This window comes from Phyllopteryx taeniolatus, chromosome 13, assembly GCF_024500385.1.
Source record: "Phyllopteryx taeniolatus isolate TA_2022b chromosome 13, UOR_Ptae_1.2, whole genome shotgun sequence".
NCBI lineage: Eukaryota > Metazoa > Chordata > Actinopteri > Syngnathiformes > Syngnathidae > Phyllopteryx > Phyllopteryx taeniolatus.
In genome coordinates, this window is record NC_084514.1 from 18,114,245 (window position 1) to 18,141,694 (window position 27,450).

General features: G+C 43.1%; 1 protein-coding gene across 5 annotated transcripts; it reads left to right on the forward strand.

Annotated features, from left to right (window-relative positions):
* Positions 1 to 2,604: 2,604 nt before the first annotated feature.
* letm1 (leucine zipper-EF-hand containing transmembrane protein 1) lies at positions 2,605 to 25,361 on the forward strand. Of its 5 annotated transcripts, none has more exons than XM_061794987.1 (15): positions 2,605 to 2,949; positions 8,934 to 8,991; positions 9,625 to 10,078; positions 11,004 to 11,147; positions 13,078 to 13,215; positions 13,354 to 13,557; positions 14,286 to 14,405; positions 14,953 to 15,084; positions 15,156 to 15,314; positions 15,972 to 16,064; positions 16,244 to 16,276; positions 16,711 to 16,845; positions 18,643 to 18,836; positions 20,301 to 20,457; positions 22,360 to 25,361. In XM_061794987.1, the coding sequence occupies exons 1-15, from the start codon at positions 2,865 to 2,867 to the stop codon at positions 22,510 to 22,512; spliced, it is 2,259 nt and encodes a 752-aa protein (XP_061650971.1). In that variant the 5' UTR covers positions 2,605 to 2,864; the 3' UTR covers positions 22,513 to 25,361. The 5 variants fall into 5 exon arrangements, with proteins under 5 accessions (XP_061650971.1, XP_061650972.1, XP_061650975.1 ...); XM_061794988.1 differs by having other exon boundaries at positions 20,319 to 20,457; XM_061794989.1 differs by lacking the exon at positions 16,244 to 16,276 and having other exon boundaries at positions 2,606 to 2,949.
* The last annotated feature ends 2,089 nt before the right edge of the window (positions 25,362 to 27,450 follow it).

Sequence of the window (27,450 nt, forward strand, 5' to 3'; positions counted from 1 at the left end):
GAACCTAGGCAGCGTTCTTGGTGACTATATATCACAAGTACGCACTTTCCTAACTGCATGCCGTTATGCCAATCATCTCTACTGCAACCTCCTCAGCTGATACTGACGGCAGTGCTATCGCAACCGCTAGCCGGTTACACACGTTCAATGTCACCGTGAAAAAGCTTGAAACCTCTTGTAGGTTTGAAAAGAAAAAAAGAAACTACCGGTATAACTGCGACCCTGGTGAGGATGAGCGGGCCAGAGCATGGATAGAGGGATGTTTACCTTTTGCCTTCTCCTCTTCTCTGCTCCACTGTTGTAACGCTCCTTCATTTCCCTCACAACGTGCCAAAAGATTATTTTCTGGAGTGAAGTCTGCACATTTGCAGTAAGATGGAATAGTCCATTGCATGAGAAAGAAGGGAGGTGTGCTCGAAGCCATCATGGTGGATGAAGCCTTTTGATGTGATTTTAAGCATATGCATTAAGACAGAACAATTCTCAGTGCTTAGTATCGTATGTGTAATTGTAGAGTAGAGCTTATTCTGTTTGTGTCAATGTTGACTTTTGGCCAGCATGTGTTTTGATCGGCCCTTGGCTGTAATTGGGATGCAAATGTTTTGCGAGTCGGGCAGTCCGCTCGTCCAATTTTTAACCACTGTAAAACAACTGACAATGAAAATATGCAATGCAATTATACAGGCAGCGGTTCACATATATTCTATTCTAATTTCTCCCCCATGAGCCCTTTAACGATGGTTCCACAGAGAAGCAGTAATAATCAAGGTAAGATTGCACATTTTGACATATTATTTTGGACTAATCGATAGTCAAGCACAAGGGAATCAGGTTGTAACATAGAGAAAATGCCTATTTGAAGCATTCAGAGGCGTGACGTTCAATGTATTTATTAATATACATCCATTTTAGCATTAGAAAACAGAAGGATATGCACAGTACAGTATGCCAAGCTATGACGTCAGGCTTTTTTTAAATATACATCAGTCTTACTGTAAATTGTACAGTGTCATCACGTCAGAGGCGGAAGTGCCTAACTTTCAAGTTAAAGTGTCCCGTCTCGTGAAACACAAAGTTACACGACAGAAGCAGTAAACCACCAAGACGAGTGAATTGTTAATTGAGCTCATTTTAAGTACATACAATTAACATGTTCGCTAGGAATATGTGAATATTTTTTTTAAATGACTAAATGCTATTTATTTTAAAGCGACATACCAGTTTTTTTTCCTCCCCATCCAAAAACGTTAATAATCATTCAAGACTATGTAGACAAGACTATGTAAAAGTAATGATAATTTAAAACAAGTCGAGATGCTTTTTAGCACATAAATACTCCAAAACAGTGGTAATTTGCTATATAGTATTTTACTTGTCGGGTCGCCACCTTCTTTTCCGGTTGGCGGATCCCGCCAAAGGCTATCACGTCATGGGCGACTTGACTTTCAAATTAAAGTGTCCTGGCTCGTAAAACAGCATATTTCACATCAAAAACAGTCATTCATCCAGACAACTTGTTAATACACATATATAAAGTACATAAAATGAACATATGTCCTCTTGGCATGTGTAAATTCATTGTGAAAAATGACCGTGTACTTTTACTTTTTAAACCTTCCACCGGACGTGTCTTCCGCCTCATTAAAAAAAACCAACCAACAAAACGAAGTTTATCCATCAATTGTCCATACAGCTTGTCCTCATGAGGGTCGCGGGTGTGCTGGTGCCTATCCTAGCTAACTCTGGGCGAGAGGCGGTGTACACCCTGAAATGGTCGCCAGCCAATCACTGGGCACACACAGACAAGCAACCATCGGCACTCACATTCACACCTACGCACAATTTGGAGTCTTCAATTAACCTTGCATGTTTTTGGGATGTGGGAGGAAAAGCCACGTTGGCACGGGGAGAACATGCAAACTCCACACAGGCCAGGCCGGATTTGAACCCGCAACCGCAGAACTGTGAGGTGGATGTACTAATCAGTCGTTCACCGTGTCGCCCTAATAAAATATTTTAAATGAAATACATTTTTTGTTCGTCACTACAGAACAATTACAAAATATAAAAAGATAAATGGCTTTACAAAAGTAAGAAGAAGATTGACACACTTTTTTTTTTTAGATAAATATTCACAGATATAGTGATAAAATCTGTTATTCTTTACGTTGTCGAGTGCTCTCATTTGCATTGTATGACTCATACGTCACGGGCGGAAAAGACGTGCTTTCAAGTTTAAGGGTCATTTCTCGTAAAACACCCTCTTTCATATAAAAGTAGTCATTTATCCAGACAAATTGCTATTATTAGTTTTGAAAAATCCATAAAATGAACATGTATGTTCCATTGGAATCTATGAATCAGCCCAAAGCATGACATTCTTGTTTTATTTTTTTAAACCACAGTGTTTTTCCCCTTATTTAAAAAAATACATTATTAATGATTCAAGTACAAATGGCCGCATAAAAGTAATGAGGTGATAACCAGTTGTCCAACTTTTTTGTACAAAAGTATTCGCAAATATCGTGATAAGTTGTTCTTTTTAAACTTTGTCGAGTAGGCCCCTCCTTTTCCTGTTGGCGGCTTCCGGACTAAAGGGGCTAGCGGTCGAATGACGTCAGAGGAAGCCTTGCCCCGGTAAACTGTCACTCAAGACCGAGAGTCGAGGAGGGCATGAGCAGCAAGGAGACTGATCCTCTCATGTTGTACACTTATTTATGCGGGGCGTTTTGTATTTATGTGCTCCCCTCCCCAACTTCGGGAGTCTCCTTTCCTTCGTGTCGACAAACATTTAGCCTAGCTCGCTAGGTAAGGAAAACAAGTCAAAGGTAGCTGCGAGACAGACAAAGCCTGAAAGCCTCCACATGGCGTTAATCCTGTTGACGAGGTCCAGGGCACCGTTAATGACAACTTCCAGGTCGTTAAACAACGACCTACGCAAAGCCAAAGGTATGGAGACATTTATTGTCGTTATTAGTTGGTTCGGCCTGTGTGCTCGCGTGTACATGCTAACTAGCTCGTTTTACATTAGCATTTGTGGTAGTTTTCCATTTTGGTTTCCAGCCGTGAGGTGGCGGGTGACTCACTGTCATATACTCAAATATATTCTCGTACGTGTTGCGAACGTGGCTAGTAAATGAATGCTGTCAAGTGGGAAGACAATTCGGGATTGAGGTCGTCCGAGGACAGCGGCTCAGGTCGCGTTGGATGAGGAGGATGCCGGTTGCCATGGCAGCGTCTTCGTCTTCTCCTCAAATATGCATCATGTAGCATAGGTTTGTGTTGCTGTAATCACATCAATATTACAGAATATGCCCATGTGAGAAAGGGTTTTGCCATGCTAACCGGTAACCTCACTTGTGTTCAATATGTATATTCTTTTAATAAACTGTTTCAATAAGATGCTACGGTAGCAGATTATAGGAGAGTTCGCCAAGTATGTCAAAAACACACAAGGAATTTGTCTTCGGTATTTGGTACGACAACGGACAGCCATTTGACAGAAAATACTTTTGAGACATAAAAACATAAAAACCGGTCGAGTCTGCACAAACATTTGCCGCCACTACTCAAGTATTTATGATTGAGATGCAAGTTACTAGCTAATGTGACATTAAATATAATGATTACAAAGGAACAATGTGAAATCTATATTATATTACCAAAGAAGCTGATATAAAGTTATGTGTGCTACCAGAGGTTTTGAAAACAAACGCAGTCATTACAGTAGGGGTCCGCTTAATTCCTGCGATCCAAAGCTTTCCACGAGCTTCGGGTATCTTTGGTATGCAGTCGAAGCTCTTCGGATCATTCTCATCAAATCCGTATGTACAGCTGCTAACGCAACATGGCACGACCGTTATTAATTAACGGAAATAAGTGTGAATAACCCGATGACTCCCTGTCGGCTGTTAATCGAACAATCTTTTTGCCAACCAACCAGGGGTGGGTAAAAATATCGATTCTGCAATGCATTGCAATTCTTTCCCCTGCAATTCGCTATCGATTCAACAAATCTGCTAAATCAATTCACCTCCTGGCCACCGTGAGGCGCTGTGAGTGTGGTTCGCGGGGTATGGACGGGGCAATTTCGCCAACTTGTTGACGGAGGCAATAAATGAACGAACGGGGTTTGACAAAGGAAATGCCGCTACTGGCTTGTCTCACAATGCCGCAAACATGCTACTTCTTTAGTTAGCACTTATATATTTTTGTACTCCATATGAACAAATAAGTTATTATTTAGCCTTTTTTATTACAATTTCTAAGAGGTAATAAACGTAATTCATCTTTACATGCACGTTACCTTTTCAGTGTTTATACACAACTGCCATATTTTTTTTACTTTTGTATTCCATATACAAATAAGTTATGTGCAAATGTTTGCAAAAAAACGTAATGTGACGTAAGACATATTCATACATGGCATCAAAAATATTTAAAAATTGTCAAAATCTACTCTTAATTATTTGTGTATTATTCTTATTGAATCGATATTGCAACATTTAAATCAATATTGAATCAAATTGCAACCTACAGAATCAAATCGTGAGGTTGTCAACAATGCCCATCCCTACAACTAACACACCACGTGACCATTTTGGGGACGACACGGCGAACTCTCCTATAGAATATGTTTTTAGAAATGGGAAATAAAATGTTGAACAGAATTATAGGCAGTTGTTAACATTACATGTCCATATCAACATTATGTCTATATTTACTCAACATTCACAAAAAAACCATGTCTACATTATGCATCGACTTTTCCATATGTTTCATGTTTGCAGAACACCAACCACTATTTGTTGGGACTTCCAAATCATTAAGAAATAGAAATAAGAATGTTGCTAACATGGGGAACACTGTTGTCGTTAGTCGCTAAATAGAGTGACAAAGTTTGTAAGTCGACAACACGGGAGACACAAGTTGTTGCTCTTGCTTGATCGTATGGCCTACATGAACCCGTCCGTGTCCAGCCAGTCGCGGTGTTGCGATCTTCCTCTAACGCCACAAGATGCCGCTAAAGCTCTGGCTAATAAAAATATTTGGTGCCAAGGAAGTACAGTGGTACCTTGACTTCTGAGTGACCTGAGTACGGTTGCCTGTCACGATCAAATCTTTTTAGAATCGATTATCGGCGGGCGACTGTAGCTCAGTAGGTAGAGCGGGTTGTCCAGTGACTGAAGGGTCACTGGTTCAAATCCCGACCGTCGGCATGTCCAAGTGTCCTTGGGCAAGTGGGGCTGGCAGTGCCTTGCATGGCAGCATGAATGAATGTGCGTGTGAGTGGGTGAATGTGAGGCTTTGTAAAAGGACTTTGGGCACTGTGATAGTGTAGATAAAGCGCTATATAAGTGCAGTCCATGAACCATTTACCATATCCAATAGATATTTCGATAGTACCCTTGAGGTTTCGCAATAAAAAAAAAAATCAGCCTTTGCTAAATGGTTAGCATTCGCGATTAGCATTAGTGTGCTAGCGATTACCATATTAGGTAAAAAAATAAAATACTAACTACCATTCAGCTCATACATCATTTTATATGTACATTACACATCTAAAAGTGTCTTAAAAATCACTTACAGACTCTCCTCTGTCATTTATCAGTGGCCCAACATGACATCCGTCCTGGAATGTCCGTGTGAAGCAGTGGTTCCACTGGTGCAAACATAGTTCCAGGCGGAAGTTTGAGGCAGAAATTCTGCTTCAACCTATTTTTAAAATCAACTTAGCCGAGTCATTCGATTTGTTCATTTATTTTTCCTTAGCCCTAGACCTGAGTTAGGAGTTTTTCAACGTACGAGGTGTCGCTCGGCCAATTTGTGTGTGTGTGTGTGTTCAGTAGCAAGCAAAAATGTCAATGGCGGCAGCAGGCTTCACAGCAAGCAGCAGATAGTGCGCGATGCATCGAAAAAGAGGCCAGGTGCTTGCTTCAAGCTGTTGAAGTTTAAATATTAAAAAAAAGACAATTACACGCTGTGGTTCTAACGCTTTAAGCTATGGGTGTTTGAACACAAACGGTGCGGCAACACATATACAAACCATTTAACAATACTCACAGGCATGCATTCTTTATCCTCTGGGAAAACAACGTTTACAGAAACTTACAGAGCCAGTTGTGAAACTCTTCTTTGTGTGTGTCTCTGTCTGTATTGTACTGCCCCCAGGTGGCCAAGGCGCGCAAAGGCGCAGCACAATGTCCCTTGAATTGAAGCAAAAAATGTGGCGAAACGGTTTAATTATTTTTCTTTTTAATCACGTAATTACTGTATGTGTTTGTAAAGTACAATAGTATGGAGTGCTATTTTATTCAAAAATACTTTTGTTGGGGGAAGACTAACAGATTAACGGCATTGCCATTCATTTCAATGAGGAAAGATTATTTGAGAAACAAGTGTCTTGAGTTACGAGCGTGGTCATGGAACAAATTAAACCAAAATAAAAATAGTAACATTTCGAAGGGTAACAATTTTTGTTTTCTGATATTGTTGTTGTAGTTTGCGGTGGTGTACGGGCTTGAGAAGCCATTAACCAAATCAATAAATACCGGATCGACTGACAGACAGTGTTGTCGGCGCATTAAAGGCCAAGCTTATTTATCGATGAGGATCACAAAGACGACTTTGACTCGTTGGCTGCAATGTCCCGCTTATCAGACTAGAAGAAAGGTCAGCTTTGCTTGATATAACAAGAAGGCTTTCCACAACAACTTGGAAATGCTTAAAGGAGACAAACAGCATTATTATTATTATTTTTTTCACAATTTAAAACGTCTCCCGGGTGTCTTAATTAGGCCCGATCTCGATTTTTTTAGGCTGATTCAGATATTTGGCAGAATAAAATTCCGATTACTGATTAATTGTGCTATTAATGAAAGAAAATAATCGACATGCTTTTTGGCACATAATTAATTAATGAATTAAATCGGCCGGCCGATTAATCGGTCGGGCCCTAGTCCTAATAGTATGTCTGTGACACAAATTAAGGATAATTAATTACAGTGTAATTTTCACCATATTTGTCTACGCTTGCTTGAAATTGAGGTGTTTTGAGGGGGCTGTCCTGACTCATGCAAATGAACTAGTGCTCCCCCTGCCCTCCTCTACTGTGGGGTGTTTGCTAATGTTTCATCACCGTGACGACAAGTGGCAGAATCGAAGGCTTCTTTATACTCGCGCGGACGGCGACCGCGCTGACGTCACTGCGGCTGTCCCGCGCGTCGTTTGCCGTCATACTCGAGCGCAACCCACGTGCGCAGTTTTGAAAATGTACTGCAGTTCACCTCCAAGTCGGTGGTGTCGCTACTGCTGGTATTGGCACAGGGTGGAGTTTCGTCTGCATTTTTTTTGGGGCCATTTCCGGTAGCCGTTTTTACTTTCCTTTCAGTAGCCAGGAACAAAGCAACAACAATGGCAACCGTGGAACAGTGTCTGCTAGAACAAGTGGACCTAGATGACAAGGTGATACATTTAATTATGCTGCCAAATCGATTGAGAAGGCGGCGGCGTAGATGGTAGGTAGAACCGAGGGGCACGCTGAGTACGTCATCAGAGCATGTGACTAAAACGGACCAATCACGAGAGATGATCTCTGCGGCGTTTGACGCGCAGCAACCATTTTTTGCTGTGTGCGTGTCAAGCTATGCAGAGGGGCCAATTCGTCGGTCACGTGATGCAATGCGGGCGCGGGAGTATGAAGAGGCCTGTGGCTACTGGATTGAAGGCAGTAAATGCATGGATTGCATTTTCACTGGTGGAGACAGTTCTCATTCATGAGGGTTGGACTTCTATCCTTAAACTGCATACTGTATGTTGGAACTGAGAATCTGAGACAACAAAATCAGAATCAGAATCATCTTTATTTGCCAAGTATGTCCAAAACACACAAGGAATTTGTCTCCGGTAGTTGTAGCCGCTCTAGTACAACAGACAGTCAATTTACAGAACACTTTGGAGACATAAAGACATCGACAAAAAACAATTGTGCAAAAAGATGCAGAGTCCTCTAGCACTTAGAGCAGTTCGAATGATCAGCCTTTGCTAAACAGTTATTTGCGATTAGCATTAGCGCGCTAGCATTTACCGTTTTAGGTTAAAAAAAAACGGCCAACTACCATTTAGCTCACTCATACATCATGTTATATGTACATTACACATCCAATAGTGTCTTAAAATCACTTACAGACACTCCTCTGTTGTTTTTTGCAAAGTTAATTAGGTTGGCTTTTCAAAAAAGTGTAATGGAGTATACATTTTTATCCGATTACTCGATTAGTTGATGAAATAATCGATTCTAAAACTATTCAGTCGTGACAGCCCTAGTTGAGTACACGTTTACAAGGTTGGCACTCTCTGTAGACGTAAACACTTGACCAGGTCACGGAAAATAGTATTTATGGGCTACGTGTTGATTTTCAAATGAGTGAGCTGCTGAATGTAATGTAAAAGAGCCACAACATTAAAAGCAACACAACACCATTGCGCACACTGTTTACATTATTTCCAGTCTCTTCCCTCTGTGTCGTTTTAAAGCGACGCTCTTCCAGTATACTCTATGTGTGTGTGTGTGTGTGTGTGTGTGTGTGATTGTGTGTGCGTGCGTGCGACTTGCTGGATCCGGTCCAGCTTGCCATGTGAGGGCCAGGGGGGGCGTGGCCTGCCCATCTGTTCTCTAACGATTGGTGGAAAGCCTCCGCGGGCCTCTCGCTGGGTCTCCTGCTGTGTCAATTGATAGTCCCTAATTAGCCCACTTCATTAGGCACACCATAACCAATACAATACGGCTGTGTCAAATCTTCACAGAAATGATATTAGACATTGTCGTGTATTGGAACTCATTTAGATGTGTACCTGAAGTGGTTACTGTACTGTATATAACGGATGTTGTGTTATTGTTTCCGTTCAAAATCTATACATTTGCTTCCTCACAGGGAAACTACAAGATGCTTCCTGCTTCAACTGCGCTGCGCTAAGAGTCTACAGTCAGAGGTGAGACAATCAAATCAAGCCAGAAAACCTCACTTGATCAACACAATTCCTAATATATAATGGTACCTGGAGTTTGTGGAACTTTTCAGATGATTTTTTTTGCTTTGACTTGGGAACGAAAATTTTAGATACGAGCACTAAATGATACCAGCGAACTCAACTTCAAAACAAGCAGTTTTAAAAGTCGGGCAAAGTCTTAAAAAAAAAGAAAAAAGAGGCTTCCTGCTGTTTATTGCCACTCCCAGGTGAAGTTTACTGGAAAACAACACATGAAGCAAAGAGAATTACACATAACACGGAAAAACTTTGTCTGGCAAAAGTCCGCTAGCTTCATGCTAACACACAATGCAAAATGTCATAGATGGGCGATCAAAACTAGCCTCAAAGTTGTGATAATTATAACACTTTAAGCAACTTATAGTTGATCGCAAACGGTGCATTAACACATGTAGACAGACGGGACGGATGAATGTCATTTCCGTTTATTTTAATGGGGAAAGATGATTTGAGATACGACTTTTTGGAGTAACAAACATGGTCTCGGAAGGAATCAAACTTAGCAAAGGCACCACTGTATCTGATTGTGGCATGTCGTAGCTTTGTTTGAGATCAACCTTTGTTTGGTCTTTACAGACTCGACGGTTTCCGACTAGTCGGCGCGGGCCCGCTCTCTCAGTCGGGCCCCTCGGTCTTCTCATCCGACGGCCCGCGCCGCCTGTTGAGCGCCTTCGTCCCCCGGTCTTCCCCTTCGCCGTACCCGGCCACTTCCACCGGGACGGGACCGCGGCGGCGGGATGTCCCCGGCGTCCGGCAGATACACGTCTCGCCGGCGAGGCGGGACGACTCCAAGGTGGAGAAGTCCCTGCGCTCGCTGAAGGACAAGAAGAAGCTGGAGGAAGGGGGACCGGTGTACAGCCCCGCTCTGGACGCCGAGCCCGTCAGGCGCACGCTGCGGCAGAGGGTGGTGGACGAAATCAAGCATTACTACCACGGCTTCAGGCTGCTGTTTGTGGACACCGGGATCGCCGGACGCATGCTGTGGCGAGTGCTCAACGGACACGGCCTATCCCGCCGGGAGAGGAGACAGGTTGGGCCTTTTCCTTGTTTGTTTACTCCAGAGAACTAAGAAGTCAGAAACACGACGGCCACCAATAATCATATTGGTATTATTGTCTAAAGCGGGCACTGAAAAAAAACATCACGTGTTACATCACAAAGGACATTTTAACTGATGACGTAACGTCACTCGCTGATATGACGTGCTTGATTGGGTAATCCAAAACCAGGTGCGAGAAATGCTCTTGACACCTCCTTCCCGGGAATGTGTGGCGGCGGTCCGTCGGGTCAGCTGACGCTAGGCCCACGTGCGCGGCAAGGCGCGAGGAGGGCCGACCCGGGTCACAGTATTGGCGTTAGAGTTAGCGGCTTAGCCTGAGCGGGAGGCGATTGGCGATTCACGAGTCTTCCTCACACGGGCCTCAGGTGTCCAGTTGTGAGTGAGCCACTGCGCGGAAATCATGAGGGTCTTTGCGAAAACATGCATCCTGACAAAAATATGTATTTTGATATACTGTTGAAATTAGTTGACTTCTTATATTTTTCAGAGCTTTAATACATTCCAAAACTCATCTAATTTTACAAAGACGTGCAGCCTGCTGAAGTTTAGGGCAGTTTAGGGATCTACTGTATTGAAATTGCTTCATTTTTGTTGTTGTTAGGGCCCCGTGGGGGGCACGGAGGTTGAAATGACTTAATTTCTTACTACTAAATCACCTTTTTGTGGGCTTTAAGAAATCATATTTCGGCAGATTAATGACCTGTTTAGTAGCTTTAACTGAGAGAACTCAACTAATTTGGCAAACACTTGTATCCTGGCAAACATTGACATTTTTTAGGAATCACAAAGCAGCCGAGTGACATAAAATCCGTCATGCGTGCTCATCGTTTAACTTGCAGCTAGCCATTCTATTTATTGAAGCCCTTTTTTCCAAACGTGTGCCCCCATCCCCCAGTTCCTCCGCACCTGTGCGGACGTCTTCCGCCTGCTCCCCTTCCTGGTGTTCATCATCGTCCCCTTCATGGAGTTCCTGCTGCCCGTCGCGCTCAAGCTCTTCCCCAACATGCTGCCGTCCACCTTCGAGACGCAGTCCAAGAAGGTAACCCCGCCAACAACACCAGAATGTCTGAAAATAAACTTTGAAGAGTAGCGACTCCTCTCCACTTTCATGTGACATCTGACATGACCTTTCACCCCATCAGGTGCTCAGACTGTCTTGCCATGACAAGCTTTAATCCTACTGACTGTCTAATCTTATCTGGTTGCAATTATAGCAAGCTTTTCCTGTACGTTATGTTTTCTAAAAAGGACATTCCATACATAATGTCACATATGGCAAGCTGTCAGTCTGCCTGTTTCCGATTATTCCTATATATATATATATATATATATATATATATATATATATATATATATATATATGTGTGTGTGTGTGTGTGTGTGTGTGTGTGTGTGTGTGCGCGTGTGCGCTGGTGGTGCCTTGAGATACGAGTGACCTGACTTTAAAAGTTTTGTGTGAACTCGACTCACTTCACAGCAAGCAGAGAGTGAACAATTCTATAAAAAGAGCCTTCAAGCTATTTTTTACCACTCCCAGCTGAGGTTTACTGTCAAAATAAACGACTCACTCGAGTTGCACTGCCCAGTACTTTTGTTTTATTTCTTCTGTGTCATTCAGTTTTTAATATTATTTTATTGACGTGCAGTGTCCTTGAGGGCCACGAAAGGTGCTTATGACTAAAATGCCTTATTATCATTATTGTTCTGATTTAAAACAAAGACAATTGCACATTGTGTCATTGAAACAGCCAGATAGCTTTGCCTTATACGAAAGTCCGCTAGCTTAATGCTAAAACATCATGAGAAACTTCATAGACGGACGGGTTCACAAATAGCATCAGTGTCTTGGTGTTATAACCCTTTAAGCAAGGGGTATTTAAACACAAATTGTGGAGCAACAGATGTAGACAGTCAATATTACAACATGCAGTCATATTCTTTATCCTCTGCAAAAAACGACTAATATTACTGCAGACCCCCGAGGAGTGTCCGCTTCCGTAGAGATCGGTATCGTTTCCTAGTGGCCGAGGCGTGCACATCAGAAGGAGAAGCACAATGTTCAACTGAACCAAAAAATGTGGCAAAAAACTCTTTAATTTGTTACATTTTGATTATGTCATTACTCTATGTTTATATAAAGTACAATGTGATAGAATGCTTTTTTCCCCTTAAACAAAAAACATCCATCCATCCATTTTCTGAGCCACTTCTCCTCACGCGGGTCGCGGGCGTGCTGGAGCCTATCCCAGCTATCATCGGGCAGGAGGCGGGGTACACCCTGAACTGGTTGCCAGCCAATCGCAGGGCACATACAGACAAACAACCATTTGCACTCACATTCACACCTCTGGGCAATTTAGAGTCTCCAATTCATGCATGTTTTTGGGATGTGGGAGGAAAGCGGAGTGGCCGCAGAAAACCCACGCAGGCACGGGGAGAACATGCAAACTCCACACAGGCGGGGCCGGGGATTGAACCCCAGTCCTCAGAACTGTGAGGCTGACGCTCTAACCAGTCGACCACCGTGCCGCCTTCAAAAAAACACTACAAATAATTTTTTTTTTTTTTTCGGGAGCCATTTTAATGGCATTTCCATTCATTTCTAACAAAGATGATTTTGAGATATGAGTGTTCTGAGTTGCGAGCATGGTCACGGAACAAATTCAACTTGTAACTGAAGGCTCCACTGTTTCTGTCAGTGTATGTACATAGACACACACACACACACTTCTACATTATCACCTTCTGTGTATGCCTGCATTATTTACATACCAATTATGTAAAATTGTCCCCAAAAAATCCAAACCTTATTCGCATCCTTGACCTGTTTCTTACCTGGTGTGCCCCTCCACAATGTGTCCTTTTATTTGCACAATACTGTCAACAAACAAAAAAAGAAAAGAAAGAAAGAAAACCTCCTTGTCGGAGGTAATTAATCCTTCAGGTGACGTGCAACTATTTCCACACAGGAGGAGAGGTTGAAAAAGGAGCTGCGCGTCAAGCTGGAGATGGCCAAGTTCTTGCAGGACACCATTGAGGAAATCGCTTTGCGCAACAAGGCGGCCCAAGATGACGTCGCCGAGGAGTTCTCCACATTTTTCCAGAAGGTTGGTGAACGACGGAGAACGTGTGCTTGATATACCGTTACAGTTATATATGCGTTCAACACATCTCAACTTTATTTATAGGGAACCTACTATACAAATATAGTTCAATTACATAAGTCGGCCGTTATCTGTTCCTAGATCCGAAACTCCGGCGAGCGTCCCAGCAACGAGCAGATCTTGCGCTTCTCCAAACTGTTCGAGGACGAGCTGACGCTGGACAACCTGACCCGGCCCCAGCTGGTGGCGCTGTGCCGCCTGCTGGAGCTGCAGTCCATCGGCACCAACAACTTCCTGCGCTTCCAGCTCATCATGAAGCTGAGGAACATCCGCGCAGACGACAAGGTTTGCTGCGTCTCGAGACGCCTCGTTTGCTCATGCAGGTTGGCTTTTTAAAACGGACAGATGGGCCAGCTCATTTGTACATGAGGTCAAAAACAAAAGAAAAGTACAATAGTTTGCTTTCATAATAAAATAATTTGTCATTTTTTTTTCACTTTGAATGAATCAATTATTGATAAAAGAATTGTGTAAAATGTGTTTGTAAACTCTGTTACTGTAAAACAATTCCTTCTCGTGATTTTTATTTGTAATTAATGTGACGATAATGAATTAATTAATAGAAAAAATACAAACAGTTGTTTGAATGTGTGTAAAATATGTAAAATAGTTTATTTGAATAGTAAAATAATCATTCTCACTATTAATGTAATTATCAATTAACCAATTGTCTATTAAAATAAATGTCAACATTTTCAAGCACTTGTTAAAATGTATATATAAAATATGTAAAATTGTTGAAATTCCTCAATGTTAATGTTATTCATAATTTAATGATAAAGTAACCAATTATTTAGTAAAATAAATGGTAAAAAAGATTTAAAAAATGTTCACAAGATAAATGAATACCAACTCAATAAAACTCAACATCATTTTAATTAACCAATTTTGGGACACAGCGGCTATATTAAAATATGAATTTCAATATTATAGGACCCTATATTGCCCCGTCCTGGTTGAATGGAAGCGAGTGCCGTGAGATGAAAGTCGACGTTCTTTCTCCTCCTTTCCAGCTGATCGCCGAGGAGGGCGTGGCGAGCCTCAGCGTCAACGAGGTGCAGGCCGCTTGTCGGGTTCGAGGGATGAGATCGCTGGGCGTCACCGAGGAGCGACTCCGGGAGCAGCTCGGCCAGGTAACGGCCGACGCACAAAACGGCTGCCGCGGCTCGTCCTGCGCTCTGTACGATTTGGTTCCCGCCAGGACTCGCCGGATGAATAGCCAGTTATCTTCTGTATCCATCAGAGAGATGCTCTCGTAGACTGCGAGGCGTCGCCGCTCCGCAGTGTTGTGCAGTCGAGTCTGAAGTGACCACGTTTATGTTCCAGTCGTCGTATGTTGCGTTGGTCAATTTTTACATTCCAGTGGTCTCTGACATGTGGTTGCTCTGCAATGTTTATATTCTCCGTCGCGTATTGTGCATCCATGTTTACGTTCTCTGCAATGTCGCGTGCGTCCACGTTTACGACTTTCCGGTGGACTCTTGACGTGTGGTCGCTCCACAATCTTTGCGTCCATGTTTACTTTCTCTCCACAATGTATGCAATATCTTTACGTTACAGTAGATTCTGGGTCTGACGTCTGGCCGGTAGACTGACGTATGGCCGCTCCGTAATGTTGTGGACATCCGTGTCGTCGTGTATTACACACTGTACCATGTCACCAAATTGTGCGTCTCGTAGTGGCTGGAGCTTCATCTGAAGCAGCAGATCCCCACCTCCCTGCTGCTGCTTTCGCGAGCCATGTACCTCCCCGACACGCTGTCCCCCGCCGACCAGCTGAAGACCACCCTGCAGACGCTCCCCGAGATGGTGGTACGTCGGCATTGCGGTCTTCCGTGTCCCAAAGTGCTACCGCAGCGTTCAGTCTTGTCATTTGTCCGCAGACGAAGGAGGCCCAGATGATGGTGGCCGAGATGGAGCTGTCCAAAGTGGACAACAAGACCAAAGTGGAGACCACGCTGCAGGAGGAGGCGGCCATACGCCAGGACAACAAGGACAGGGAGATGGAGAGGCTGGCCGACGCCGCAGAGAAGGCTGCCAGGGTACCAAATGGTTGCACTTTAAGCAGCATGCTCGTTATACACCGCGGGTGTCCAAATGGTTTCCTCGGGGGGCTGTGTATAGAATCGTGGAAGGAAGCAAGGGCCACTTTGAAATTCATCAACATTAATTCGTTAAACACGCTAAAACCAATCCATCAAGCAATTATATATTGTTTCTATATAAGAGCCAAAGCAGGAGCAATCGTTCATAAATTGACAATTTTTGAAGTAGTTATTTGAGGGTTATTAATGTATTATGTTCACAAATTGGTCCTTGACACCAAGTAGAAGGTGGAGCAAACCACCGTTTTCAATTCTGAAACTGAATTCTTTATTCACCGTTACAAAGAGATATTTTTTTATTTTATGTTATTTTTTTAAAACTATTTTGGTTATAGAAAGGCAGCACGGTGGACGACTGGTTCGCACATCTGCCTCACAATTGTGAGGTTGTGGGTGTCACAATCCCGCTCACCCTTTTACTTGTTTTTGTTATAAAAATGTTTGTAGGAAATAATGTTAAGTGAAAGAATCAGGTTGAGGCTCAAGCTGTTGAAGTCATAAGACCTTTATCAACTGCTGAAGTAACTGAGCAGTGCAGTTATTCCAACATAAACTCATGTTGACATCATGCTGAACCCTCGGCGCCCCCTGCAGGACAGTGAGGAGCTGGAGGCCGAACGAAGTGGGCAGACGCCGTCTCAGGCCGACGAGCTCAGGGACACGGCACCCGTCCTCGAAGGAGTTAAAGTAATTTTCTTTTCTTTTTACATTTTTGATCAATTGTACATGTGTAGCAATTTTAGCCATTTTTCCTGTATGTCCTTAACGCGTTTGCATGTCAGCTTTTGTTTTAGCTCCACTGACTCAAACCTTTTGCTTTCTTACGCTGTCATTATTTTCTTTCTTCTTCTTGTCCGCCAACACAGTTTGAACAGTGGCAGACATTCCTGCGTTACCAGGTTAGCTTTAGTGCTATCTAAGGCTATCTCCTCCTCCCAAATGATGCTCACGCGCGTCTCGAACAGGCTCCCCACGTCGTGCTCCTGCTCCGTAGACCCCCTAAATGTGTTCCAACCGTCACAAAATAAAAATCAACGTAAATATGGAGACATGAACATTTCCTTCATATTTATAGTTTTAACTCCAATACTCGGCATGAACGAGCTTTGTCTCCACTTTTTTAGGGTGTGTGGAGTCAAACTAGGTACAAAAACATTAATATTACCATAATGAACTATGAATTATACCAACTGACTTTGCCTCATGATTGTTCCAAAGTATTGTGACAATCCCTCAGTGATTCCTCCCCTTGTCTTGTTAATGTGGTGTGTGCGCGTGGACACTTCTGCTCCCTTCCACTGTGGTTCAGTTCCATCGTTTGTTACGTTCAAAGGGTGAGGAGATCACCAAAGAGGAGATCGACATGATCAGCGACGCCTGCTCCAAGCTGAAGGAGCAGAAGAAGCTGCTGACTCTGGAGAAGGAGGAGCTGGAGGAACTCAAGGACGACGTGCTGGAGTACAATGAGGTGCGTTCTCTCGACTCTCTATGGCAGTGCTCCACTTTCACGTGAGGCTCATCAATAGTGTTAGCTCGCATACGAGCCGAGATCAGGGATGGGCAACTTGCACAATTAATTTTAGGAATTAAAAATATTTTTGTTGTTTTTGGTTTTCTTTTGAAAATTTTAAATGTACCAGTAGGAAACATGGCCCAAACATTTTGGCCAAACATTTTTTTAAATTATAAATCAGTGTCCTCTACTGTAACAGAGCAGTTTTGGGTGGCAATAAGATAATTTACCACTAACCCTAACCCTAGCAGACATCGCTTACTGTAGCGCCAGATGTTCTCCATCAGAGAAGAAGAGTGGTGCCCCTGGGAGCGCTGACAAACAATTGTGACCTCCGCCATCATTTAAGTTGCCCATCCGTGGCCTAAGTAACCTGCGGGCACAAACTAAAGTGGCACATGGAGAAAAAAGTGCGGGCACGAGCACTTTACACAAACGGTATTGAGTCATTCAATTTTCAAAGAATAACGGAGGAGAGGTTCCAAAATAAATTAGGGAATTTGCAAATGCCAAACTGTGACAATGCAGCTTTTCACTGTGTTGAATATGATTGTAAACCACTGTAACATTATGCACACTTTGAACTTTAACACTGCACTTAATTATAGGAAAATAGAAACATCTATACAGTGGAACCTCGATAGAACGGACTGATAGGGGCGGGGGTGGGTGTATGTCCGATATAGCCAATTGTCCGTTACATTGAAGCACTTTTTTTTTTTTTTGCACACATATTACTGTACTGTACAAAATTGTTTTGTAGGTTTTTTTTGTGACCTAAAACGTCCAGTACAATACAAAGTTATTGTAAATAACTATAAACAAAGCTTAAACATTTTGGAAAGTTTCACATTTCATCCAAACTTACCACACTGGTGTAGTTGGTCATGGTGACATTGTTGACCTCCACTACTTAACATAGGCGAGTCACTTTCATAAGCTGCGAGGAATTAGTGTGCTTCCTAGTTCCAAATCTGCTTCCAAAGCTGAACGGCTTGACCAAAGAAGTGTTACTGTACCAAAAATAGCATGTTCCAGACTCCAAAGACTTGTTTTGTATTCCGCAGAGTTAACACTGCCGCCATGATGATCTCTCTCTGCGCTGCAAGTCTATGTACAATAGATAGAACCATCATTACGTGGCCGCCACTTCACTATCCCACATTCAACAGGGCCGCCACATAGGCACGGGGCGCACGTCTTTTGGAATTGGATCTAGTCATATTGTATATCTGTCACCCGGAAATACGTCCGTCCCATTTTCTGTCTGCATTGCACCACAGCGCCAGTAAATAACAGTGGCCAATTGTGGAACTAGCAGACTTTGTCAAAGGCAGTTTAAGTGACAAATGGAAACTATTTTTGGATGCATTTTTCAGTCCCGACGGTCCGTTTTATCCAATGTCCGTTATATAGGGGTCCGTTTTATCGAGGTTTCCACTGTACTTTAATTATGATTCAATTAAAATGTTTTTCTCTTCAAAGTTAAATAACAAATTACAAAAATAAATGTTTAAAAAAAGAAACACTTCTCAAGATTAAAACCAATTTACTGTCCTTAAAAGTTAAAAACAAATGAACTGTTTCGGGGAAATCCACTGATGTCTGCTAAAGTGCAGTGTGTTTGCATTCATCGCTAAGAACTTTGCCACACACCGCCCACCGAATCCCGCAAGTTGTACTTTGTACCACACTTTGAAAACCAGAGCTGGATGGTGCTCACTCACACTATCGTCGCGGTATGTCACGCAGGACCTGGAGGAGATCAAGAAGGAGCTCTCCAAGACGGGCCAGGAGAAGGCGGTGTGCGAATCCAAGGCCAGCCGGCGTCTGTCCAAGAGGGTCAACCGCATGATCGGACGCATCGACAAGATCATCGGCGAGCTGGAGAAGGACAAGGTCATCCTGGACGGACAGATGGGCAGCGGAACCACGCCGCCCATCGGGTAAGAGCCGGAACAAATACCGCCGTGCCGACCTCGTCATCACCACGTCATGCCTTGCTTGCATGGTAAAATCCTGGTGGAGATCAATGGCTCAAATACGTCTTTTCCAAGCACCAACCATTTTAAGATCCCTAATGGACTGTTAACCTTTACAGCTTATTCTTGACTAAATATAGAGACGCTACAAGGTAAGATGAGCGGCAATCAATTGCTTTTTAATTTTATTGAATACATTTTTTTTTTTTTTGCTGCTTCCACCAATGCTAACATGGCATCGTGGTTGTCTGCTGTGATTGGGCTGCGAGCCACATTGACATGAATCCCAGATGGATGCAGTCAACCTTCGCCATGCTCACGAGTTGTAGGGACCAAGACCTGCCTGCCGCAAATGGCAAAAATTGTTTGGTAATTGCCTATATCAATTGTTTAAAACCAAAATAAACCACGAACCATGATCCCAAAACACATCAACATCATTTCAATATCGTTTTACAGCAATACAGTTAAAAATAAATGCCTTTCAGCGAAGCACATACAACATATTCCAACAATTCTCACACGTACTAAAATAAAGTCAGTGCCTGCTAACGTCTAGGACACAAGTACAAAACAAATACACAAGGACACATGTCCATGAGGACACAAGTAGACAAGGACACTTAAGACAGGATGCTAAGACACAAGTACATTGGTCCATTATATCACGACATTAATTTACAATTGCCTATATTACTAGATGAAACCCTAATTATACTGTACCCCAAACTATGATCCCAAAACACATCAATATCATTTCAAACTCATCTTACAACATTACCCTTGACAAAATATGGCTTATAGATGAAGAATACCAATTAGTACTTTCCAATTTGATCACCTTTTTGACTCAGATGAGAATGTCATAGCCACTGTCATTTTTTAAATACCTTTTGCAAAGGACTCCTAATCTTCAGTTGTGCTCTCGCTGTACGCTACGTGAAGCAGCTAGCTGTTAGCAGCTGTTACCATCCACCGATGCCAATAGCGATCCGGACCTTTCTCTGCATCATCTAAAGAAAGTTACCACCCTGTTTTGTCCGGCGTCACAAGGAGCCTCCCGTGCCGGTCGGACACGCTACTGTTCACTGCCGAGCCGGCCGGTTACTCCGTTCACTTGGCACCTAAGGAGCCGGCCGAGCGTCTGGGCGGATTCTTTCAGAAAGAGCTCAAACAGGCGAGGGTTCACTGTAGAGATTAGCACCTGGAATGATTTTTTATTTGTTTTTTTCTAGCATGAATTAACATAAGAACATTCTAGAAGCTTGCTGGGAAACGTTTGATTGGTGTGATCATCGGGGGGTCGGGGGTGGAATTGGGCAGTGGACCGCAGCATGCTGACCCCCCGCCAAACAGGCGAACAAAACAAATCTCCACCGGCCTTTTTACACCCCCGCCCAAGTCGGTAACGCATTTTCCTGTATCCAGTCTCTTCTACACCTTCAGGGAGAACCTGATCAGCATCGACGAGCTCATCGGCGTCATGCGGCAGATCCAGAACATTCCCGAGCACAAGCTGCAGAGGATCGCCGAGGCGCTGGACGACAACAAGGACGGCAAGATTGACATCGACGATGTCATCAAGGTGCGGCGACGAAACCGGCGGGCATTGTGAAATGGCCGCGATAAAGAACCCCAATTCCAATGAAGTTGGGATGTTGTGTTAAACATAAATAAAAATAGAATACAATTTTTGGTAAATCGCGTTCAACCTATATTTAATTGAATATACTACAAAGACAAGATATTTAATGTTCAAACTGATCAACTTGATTGTTTTTAGCAAATAAACATGAACTTAGAATTTTATGGCTGCAACACGTTCCCAAAAAGCTGGGAGAGGCTCATGTTTACCACTGGGATACATCAACTTTTCTTTTAACAACATTCAATCAACATTTGGGAACTGAGGACACTAATTGTTGAAGCTTTGTAGGTGGAATTCTTTCCCATTCTTGCTCGATGTACAGCTTCAGCCGTTCAACAGTCCGGGGTCTCCGTTGTCGTCTTTTACGCTTCATAATGCGCCACGCATTTTCAATGGGAGACAGGTCTGGACTGCAGGCAGGCCAGTCGAGTACCCGCACTCTTTTACTACCAAGCCACGCTGTTGTTTATCGTTTTATTTATGTTTAACACAACGTACCAACTTCATTGGAATTGGGGTTGTGCATCAAATTCGGCGCGTCGGAGCCTCACTCAACTCACTGAGTCAGGTTCACACGGATCAAGTGAATTCAGAAACTCGCAATGCACTTTTGCAGACAGGGCGTGTGTTTCTCTGACTGAGACGGAGAAAACTGAGAAAATGATTTGGTGTCGTTTAGAGGGAAGCGTTTGCGTATTCAGAATTTCCAGCCAATTTTAAAAGTAGCTAAATTAGTTTCTAGGTGCTTTATAGGAAACACCTTGCTAGGGTAGTCTGAAAAGTTTCAAAATCAATGTCTCGGTCCCGGCTTTCTGTTAGTCTCCTTTCACATTGCCACCATGGACGGGAAAAAGCTAGAACGGGCCCCTGGAGCTTTGTCATGCACTTTACTGCCACCTACAGGACATCAAGAGAACAGAAGTAATTTATACACGCCTTGTTGGATTTTACTAGACTTTCAGTTTTGCCATAACCATACAGTCTGTAATTTGTAAGCGTTTTCACTGATTTGTTGCTTTTTTACTGCATAAAGTTTGTAACGAACGCCAATTCTTGTGATTAGTATAAAATATCCATTCATTTTTATTTTTCTATCCCTTTCCATAATGTGCAGCCTCACAGGTTGTAAAACAACCCCAAAAAGGGACATTTTTATCAGGGGCAGCTTTTTGCAGCCAGCACAGGGAGACACTATTTTTGAAATTAAAATGTAATAATTGTCCATGCTTAGTAGAATATCTCCTCTTCCTCAAATCTAAATTGCATCATTCATTTGCTCCACTAGAGTGCATTAAATGCCTCTTTTGGAAACCTAGAATAGTAGCTGTAACGCTAACTGTTGCGCTTTCTGGCATGTAGCGGTCCAACAGTTACTCAATTCATCGACAACTAATCGATTGTCAAATTAATCAACAAATATTTTATACATTGATTAATCGTTTCGAGACGTTTAACGTAAAATTGTCCCAATCCTCAGAATTTCAGACTCTCAGCAGGAAAGCCCTCTGATTTCTGTAGTCCTCCATGAAAGCAGGCTGATGATCTTCTTGTTTCATCAAAATCTTTTACTTTGGACAACGATGAACATTTTTGCCCATTTTCTGACATGTTGCACACCAAACCAGGAACTGAATCATTATCAGTTTGAAATGATGTCCTGTTTTTGAATAAAGGGATGAAATACATTTATTAATTGGAAAAAATAGTCTAGAGAGGAATCGATTATCAAAATAATCGTCAGTTGGCCGGTTTGTTTGGCCTTGGCGGATGCTGACGCGGCTTTGTAAGCGTCATCAATCCTCCCAGCTCGTCTCAGTTTGAACGATTATCTGCCGGCAGGTGGTCGAGCTCATCGACAAGGAGGACATCGACATCTCCACCACCCAGGTGTCCGACATCATGGTAATGCTGCAGAAGGAGGAGAAGCTGGTGGAGAAGGAGAAGGCCAAGGAGAAGGCGGAGAAGGAGCAGGCGGCCAAGCTCAACGGCTAGAAGAAGATGAAGAAGGTGGCGGCCGTGAACCGCCTGTGGCGGAAGGTATACCAACAAAACAAAAACTGCCTTCTGAAAATGTACTTCTGCCACAAAGTGAACAAGCTCCTACTGCCTTTAAAAGGCACCACGTCAAAGAAATGTCGACTGATGGTGTAAATTACACTCTAGTCGTGTTTTGTTATTTATTGGACCAGGGGGCATGTTGGAAGCACTCGTTTCCGCAGCAGGATGACAGCAAAGAACACATCAAAAACCTAAAAAGAAATAATAATAATAATAATAATAATAATAACATCAAGAGATTGAGTGTGAACAATCGGGGACGAGCGATGCTTTCTGCACTTTAGTAACAAACATCACTATCAGTCCTGCGCTTTGTTCATTCTTCACATTTGGATTTGTACATGAACGTGTGTCACTTCAACCAAAGAAGATTCCCTTCAAACCATTTCATTTTTGCACTGCTTCTTCATCATCATCATCATTATTCAGTGCATTGACTGACAGCTGTCAATCACTCTGGCAGCAGAGGCTTGCACGTCGACTTGAGCGATCTTCGAAGTGGCCATGAAGGGGACGTTGTCGTTCTGCGGGCGCCATGGTTACGTACGTGCCGACTTTCTTGTAACGCGAACATTTCAAGTTCCAGTTGAACTTAAATGAGTCGAGGGGGTCGAGCATAAAACGCAAATAACTGATATGCAAATCAAAGGTGAGGCCGTGTTCACACTCACAACAAACAAAATTGAGTGCCGTTGCTGTGCTAGAACTCGCAAGTGAACCCCAGTGTGGTTTGGTTCACTTGAGCTCAAGTGTGGAAAAAGAGCTAAGTACTAGAGCTAATGTACGCATTATTATTATTATTATTTTTGTTTCAAATTTTGGCCCAGATCAGCACTGCTAGTGTTGCCAAGCAAGTGAGCCAAGACCACCTGCAAGTGACCTCTGGCACGGTTCAGTTCACATGACCTCAAGTGCGAACGCCGCACAGATCAAAATGTCGTTTGATGTGAATATCAGTGTTCATTTTGGTCCCGGCCAAATCTGCTAATCTAGCAAACTAGCTGGCTGAGATGGCTTGCAAGTGAACTCTGGCGCGGTTCGGGTCACTTCAGCTCAAAGGTCAGCTCCAACCCTGGCACCATTTATTTTAAATTTTTTCAAATGTTGGTCCAGACCAACTCTGCGAGTGACCGCTAGCAAGTGAACTCAGGTGCAGTTCAGTTCACGTGAGTTCAAATGCGGACGTCACACAGGGCAAAGACACGGAGCAGCTTGAGGGTGACCAAATATCGGTGTTCATTTTTGTCCCGGCCAAATCTGCCAGCGTCACGAAACAAGTAGCCCGAGACCGCTTGCAAGCGAACTCTGGCGCGCTCGTTCCACTTGAGCTCAAATGTGAAAACTACTTGGATCAAAGACATGTCACTGGAACCCCGGCGCCATCTTTTATTTTGACAGGAGCAGAGTGCCGAACTGTGAACAAACACAGGGCTCTAATACCCCTTTCAAACTGAGCCGGTACCTGCGCTGGAACCTTAATTAGCAGCAGTTCTTTCCACGCTATCAGGAAGTCTTGGCTCCAACATGCACCCTCCAAACCGGTCTGACGAGGTGTGCAAGCTGGCATGTGGCACAGCACCCAAACCACAACGTGGCGCCAGCTCAGTGCCAAAGTTAGTCCAATCCGACAGAGGAGCATTACCAGTTTCTGTCAACGGGGGGCGCCGGCGTTGGGAAACGGTACAGAAGGTCCCTACGGGAAGCTGTTTGACCATTTATTCAATATCCTTGACATCCGTTCTAAGGACCATGTACGAGTACACGCTTCAGTGTACTAGTACAACGAGGGCTCACTAGTGGAACAACTTTGTCTTACTGGCAATGTTTTTTTCCACCGCTAGTACTACTTTTGACCTACGAGTACAACCTTAAGCTGGATAGTTGGCAATGTTTGAGCATTTATTTCATATCCAGCTCCTCACTAGTACAACAACTCTGGCATACTTTGAAAACTATGCACGAGTTGACAACTGCGTGCCAGTAGTACTACTATTGTTGCAGCAGGGTACGAAGGATCGAGAATAAATGCTCCAAGGGCTTCCCGTAGATCTCAGATCGGGCTTTCTTCGGAAAGCCAATCAGGTTATTTTGGCTCACGTCATTGCAAGTTTGATCGCGGCTCTGACTATTTCTTGGGATGTGTTTGCATCGCATAAGACTCAAACCGTCCTCGGAACAAACGCAATAAGCACATATGCATTCAAAATGTTTTCATTATTATTATTTAGTGGAAAGGGAGCAGAAGTGCTTGTTGTGAGTTGTTTTTATGATTATTTTGTGCTATTTGCTTTGGTGCAGCTGTGGTGGCGATCAAAAAGGCAGCTGGGAATGAGCGAGAAGCTGAAAATGACAAAAAAAAAAAGCATTGTACATACACGATGGATTCCATTTGTTTTTATTATCATGTAAACGAATGGCTTCTCCTGGAAATGAATGGCGTAGTCGAACTTTTGACAGCTTGTTGATTGTCGCCACAGTGATTGTAACGCAACTGAAATGACTTGCAAATCATATTTACACCAAAAAAAAGGAAAACTATTTGCTGTGTTGTATCACTGCACATGATTTGTAGATTATTTTGAAATCATTTTTATTATTTATTTAATCTTAATGCAACTTTGGTGATTTTTTTTTTTTTTTTTTTTTTTAAGGAAGTTATACTTGAAATGTTGGGGGGGGGAATGCTTCACTCCCCAATCAAATGAATATCATTGTAAAAAATATAAAAACAAGTAAAAACCACAACGTACTAAAAGTGAAATAAATAACACAATGCTCCTGGAGTCCTTGGTTGCGGTGTTGTTTTCTTTTTTGTGTCCTATTTGACTTTTCCACCATTTTTTCAAGGTAAACTTCCAAATGGAACCCAAACCAGGCCAACAATATGGATATCAATACAGCGTGTCTTATGTTTATTTCGTTTTTGGTTGTCGTCGTCGTACAAAGCTGAAGGGGGCTTCAAGTTGCGGCCTGCAGGTCGTCACGTCAAAACGCTTTGTTTCCTTCGTCGATAAGGAAGTTTGCGGGCTTTTTGCGGCTCGGACGAGGCCGAGCGATGAGGAGGCGACGACTGACGACTGACCGAGGAGAGCGATTAAACGACGACTTTGAGGAGGTCAAGCAAAGCGACCGTGTTTGAACGTTTTGGATTGATTGATTTTTTTTGTGTCTGACAACGGCAGGAAAAGACTTTTGTGAATGATTACTGTTACTAATATTAATAGCGGTAATAACAGCAATACAAGTTGAAATCCGAACTCTGACTTTAAACCCTAATTTTAAAAACCCTAATTCTGGCTTGAAACCCTAATCATGGCTTGAAACTAGGGTTCTGACAGATTATTCGGCCAGCTGATTTTATTGGTCAATATGAACTATTTTCAAATCGGCAAAAATCGGTCAAATTATTATTATTTTTTTTTACACTAACACATTGTAGCATAAAACGAAAATAATGACCGTTAAATGAGCAAAGATTGGCAAAAAAAATCGTCTGATTTTGGCAGATTTTCCTCTTTGTTGTAAAGTTAAACAAAGGTCAAATGTTGTGCCTGTAATTCAGAGCTTCATTGTTGTAAGCATTAAGTGAGCAAAGTTTCATTTGAAACTGTAAGCCTATCTTGAAACTCTAAAACTGCTTGAAACCATAATTTGAAACCTAACCTTGTCTTGAAAACCTCATTTGAAACCTTAACCCTGTCTTGAAACCCTAAGTCTCGCTAGAAATGATCATTCTGAAGCCTAACCTTTGCTTGATATCCAGATTTAAAACCCTAACCTAATCATGGCTTGAAACACTTGTTTGAAACCCTAACTCTGACTGCAACCTCACCGATCTTAAACTTTATCCATAGTTTCCCAGTAATAATAACAGCCACCAGGGGGCAGTGGAGGTCTTTCGTGATCCATGTTTGGTTTACATAATAGAAGAACGTTTATTTCCACGAGGAGAAAATGTTTTATTTATTGATTCTTATCTATGACAATAAAGCGTAGGAAGAACAACATTAATAAATTACAATGGTTAAAAGTAATATTTTGTGATGTCATTTGACCTTAATCTTAATGATGCTAACTTGCTTAGCATGAATCGGAGGGCGAAACTCTGATATTTATCGAAATGTATTTCTGTATCAACTTGTCCCAAATGGCAACAAAAGCAAGCTACGACTACATGCAAATATCGTTAATGAGTTGAAAAGTTGGATATTTGAGCCAACAGCCAAACCGTGTTTGGCTACGCAAGCTAACCCCTCGAGAGCTCGCCCAAGATGCGTAAAATTATTCAGAACTTTTATGGACAGAATTTGTCGGCGTAGAGGGGGTCCGGTTTGGTGGCCTCGGTATGGCATCTCTGCTTTTTTGCAGATGATGTGGTTCTGTTGGCTTCGAGCCGTGATCTCCAACTCTCCCTGGAGCGGTTCGCAGCCGAGTGCGAAGCGGCTCGGCACCTCTGAATCTGAGACCGTGGTCCTCAGTGGGAAAAAGGGTGGCGGGGATGAGATCCTGCCCCAAGTGGAGGAGCTCAAGTATCTTGGGGTCTTGTTCACGCGTGAGTGAAGAATGGAACGGGAGATGGACAGGCGGATCGGTGCTTTGTATCGGTCCGTTGTGGTAAAGAAGGAGCTAAGCCGAAAGGCGAAGCTCTCGATTTACCGGTCGATCTCCGTTCCTACCCTCACCTAAGGTCACGAGCTGTGGGTCGTGACCCAAAGAACGAGATCCAGGATACGAGCGGCCGAAATGAGTTTCCTCCGCAGGGTGTCCGGGGTCTCCCTTAGAGAACGGGTGAGAAGCTCGGTCATCCGGGAGGAGCTCAGAGTAGAGCGGCTGCTCCTCCGCATCGAGAGGAGCCAGATGAGGCGGCCGGGG

Bases quoted from the DNA above. Each gene is read 5' to 3' on its own strand.
- letm1 (XM_061794987.1), top strand. From the start codon at position 2,865: ATGGCGTTAATCCTGTTGACGAGGTCCAGGGCACCGTTAATGACAACT. The intron at 14,406-14,952 runs GTAACGGCCGAC...TGCGTCTCGTAG, and splicing joins TCCGGGAGCAGCTCGGCCAG to TGGCTGGAGCTTCATCTGAA. The intron at 16,277-16,710 runs GTTAGCTTTAGT...TTACGTTCAAAG, and splicing joins AGACATTCCTGCGTTACCAG to GGTGAGGAGATCACCAAAGA.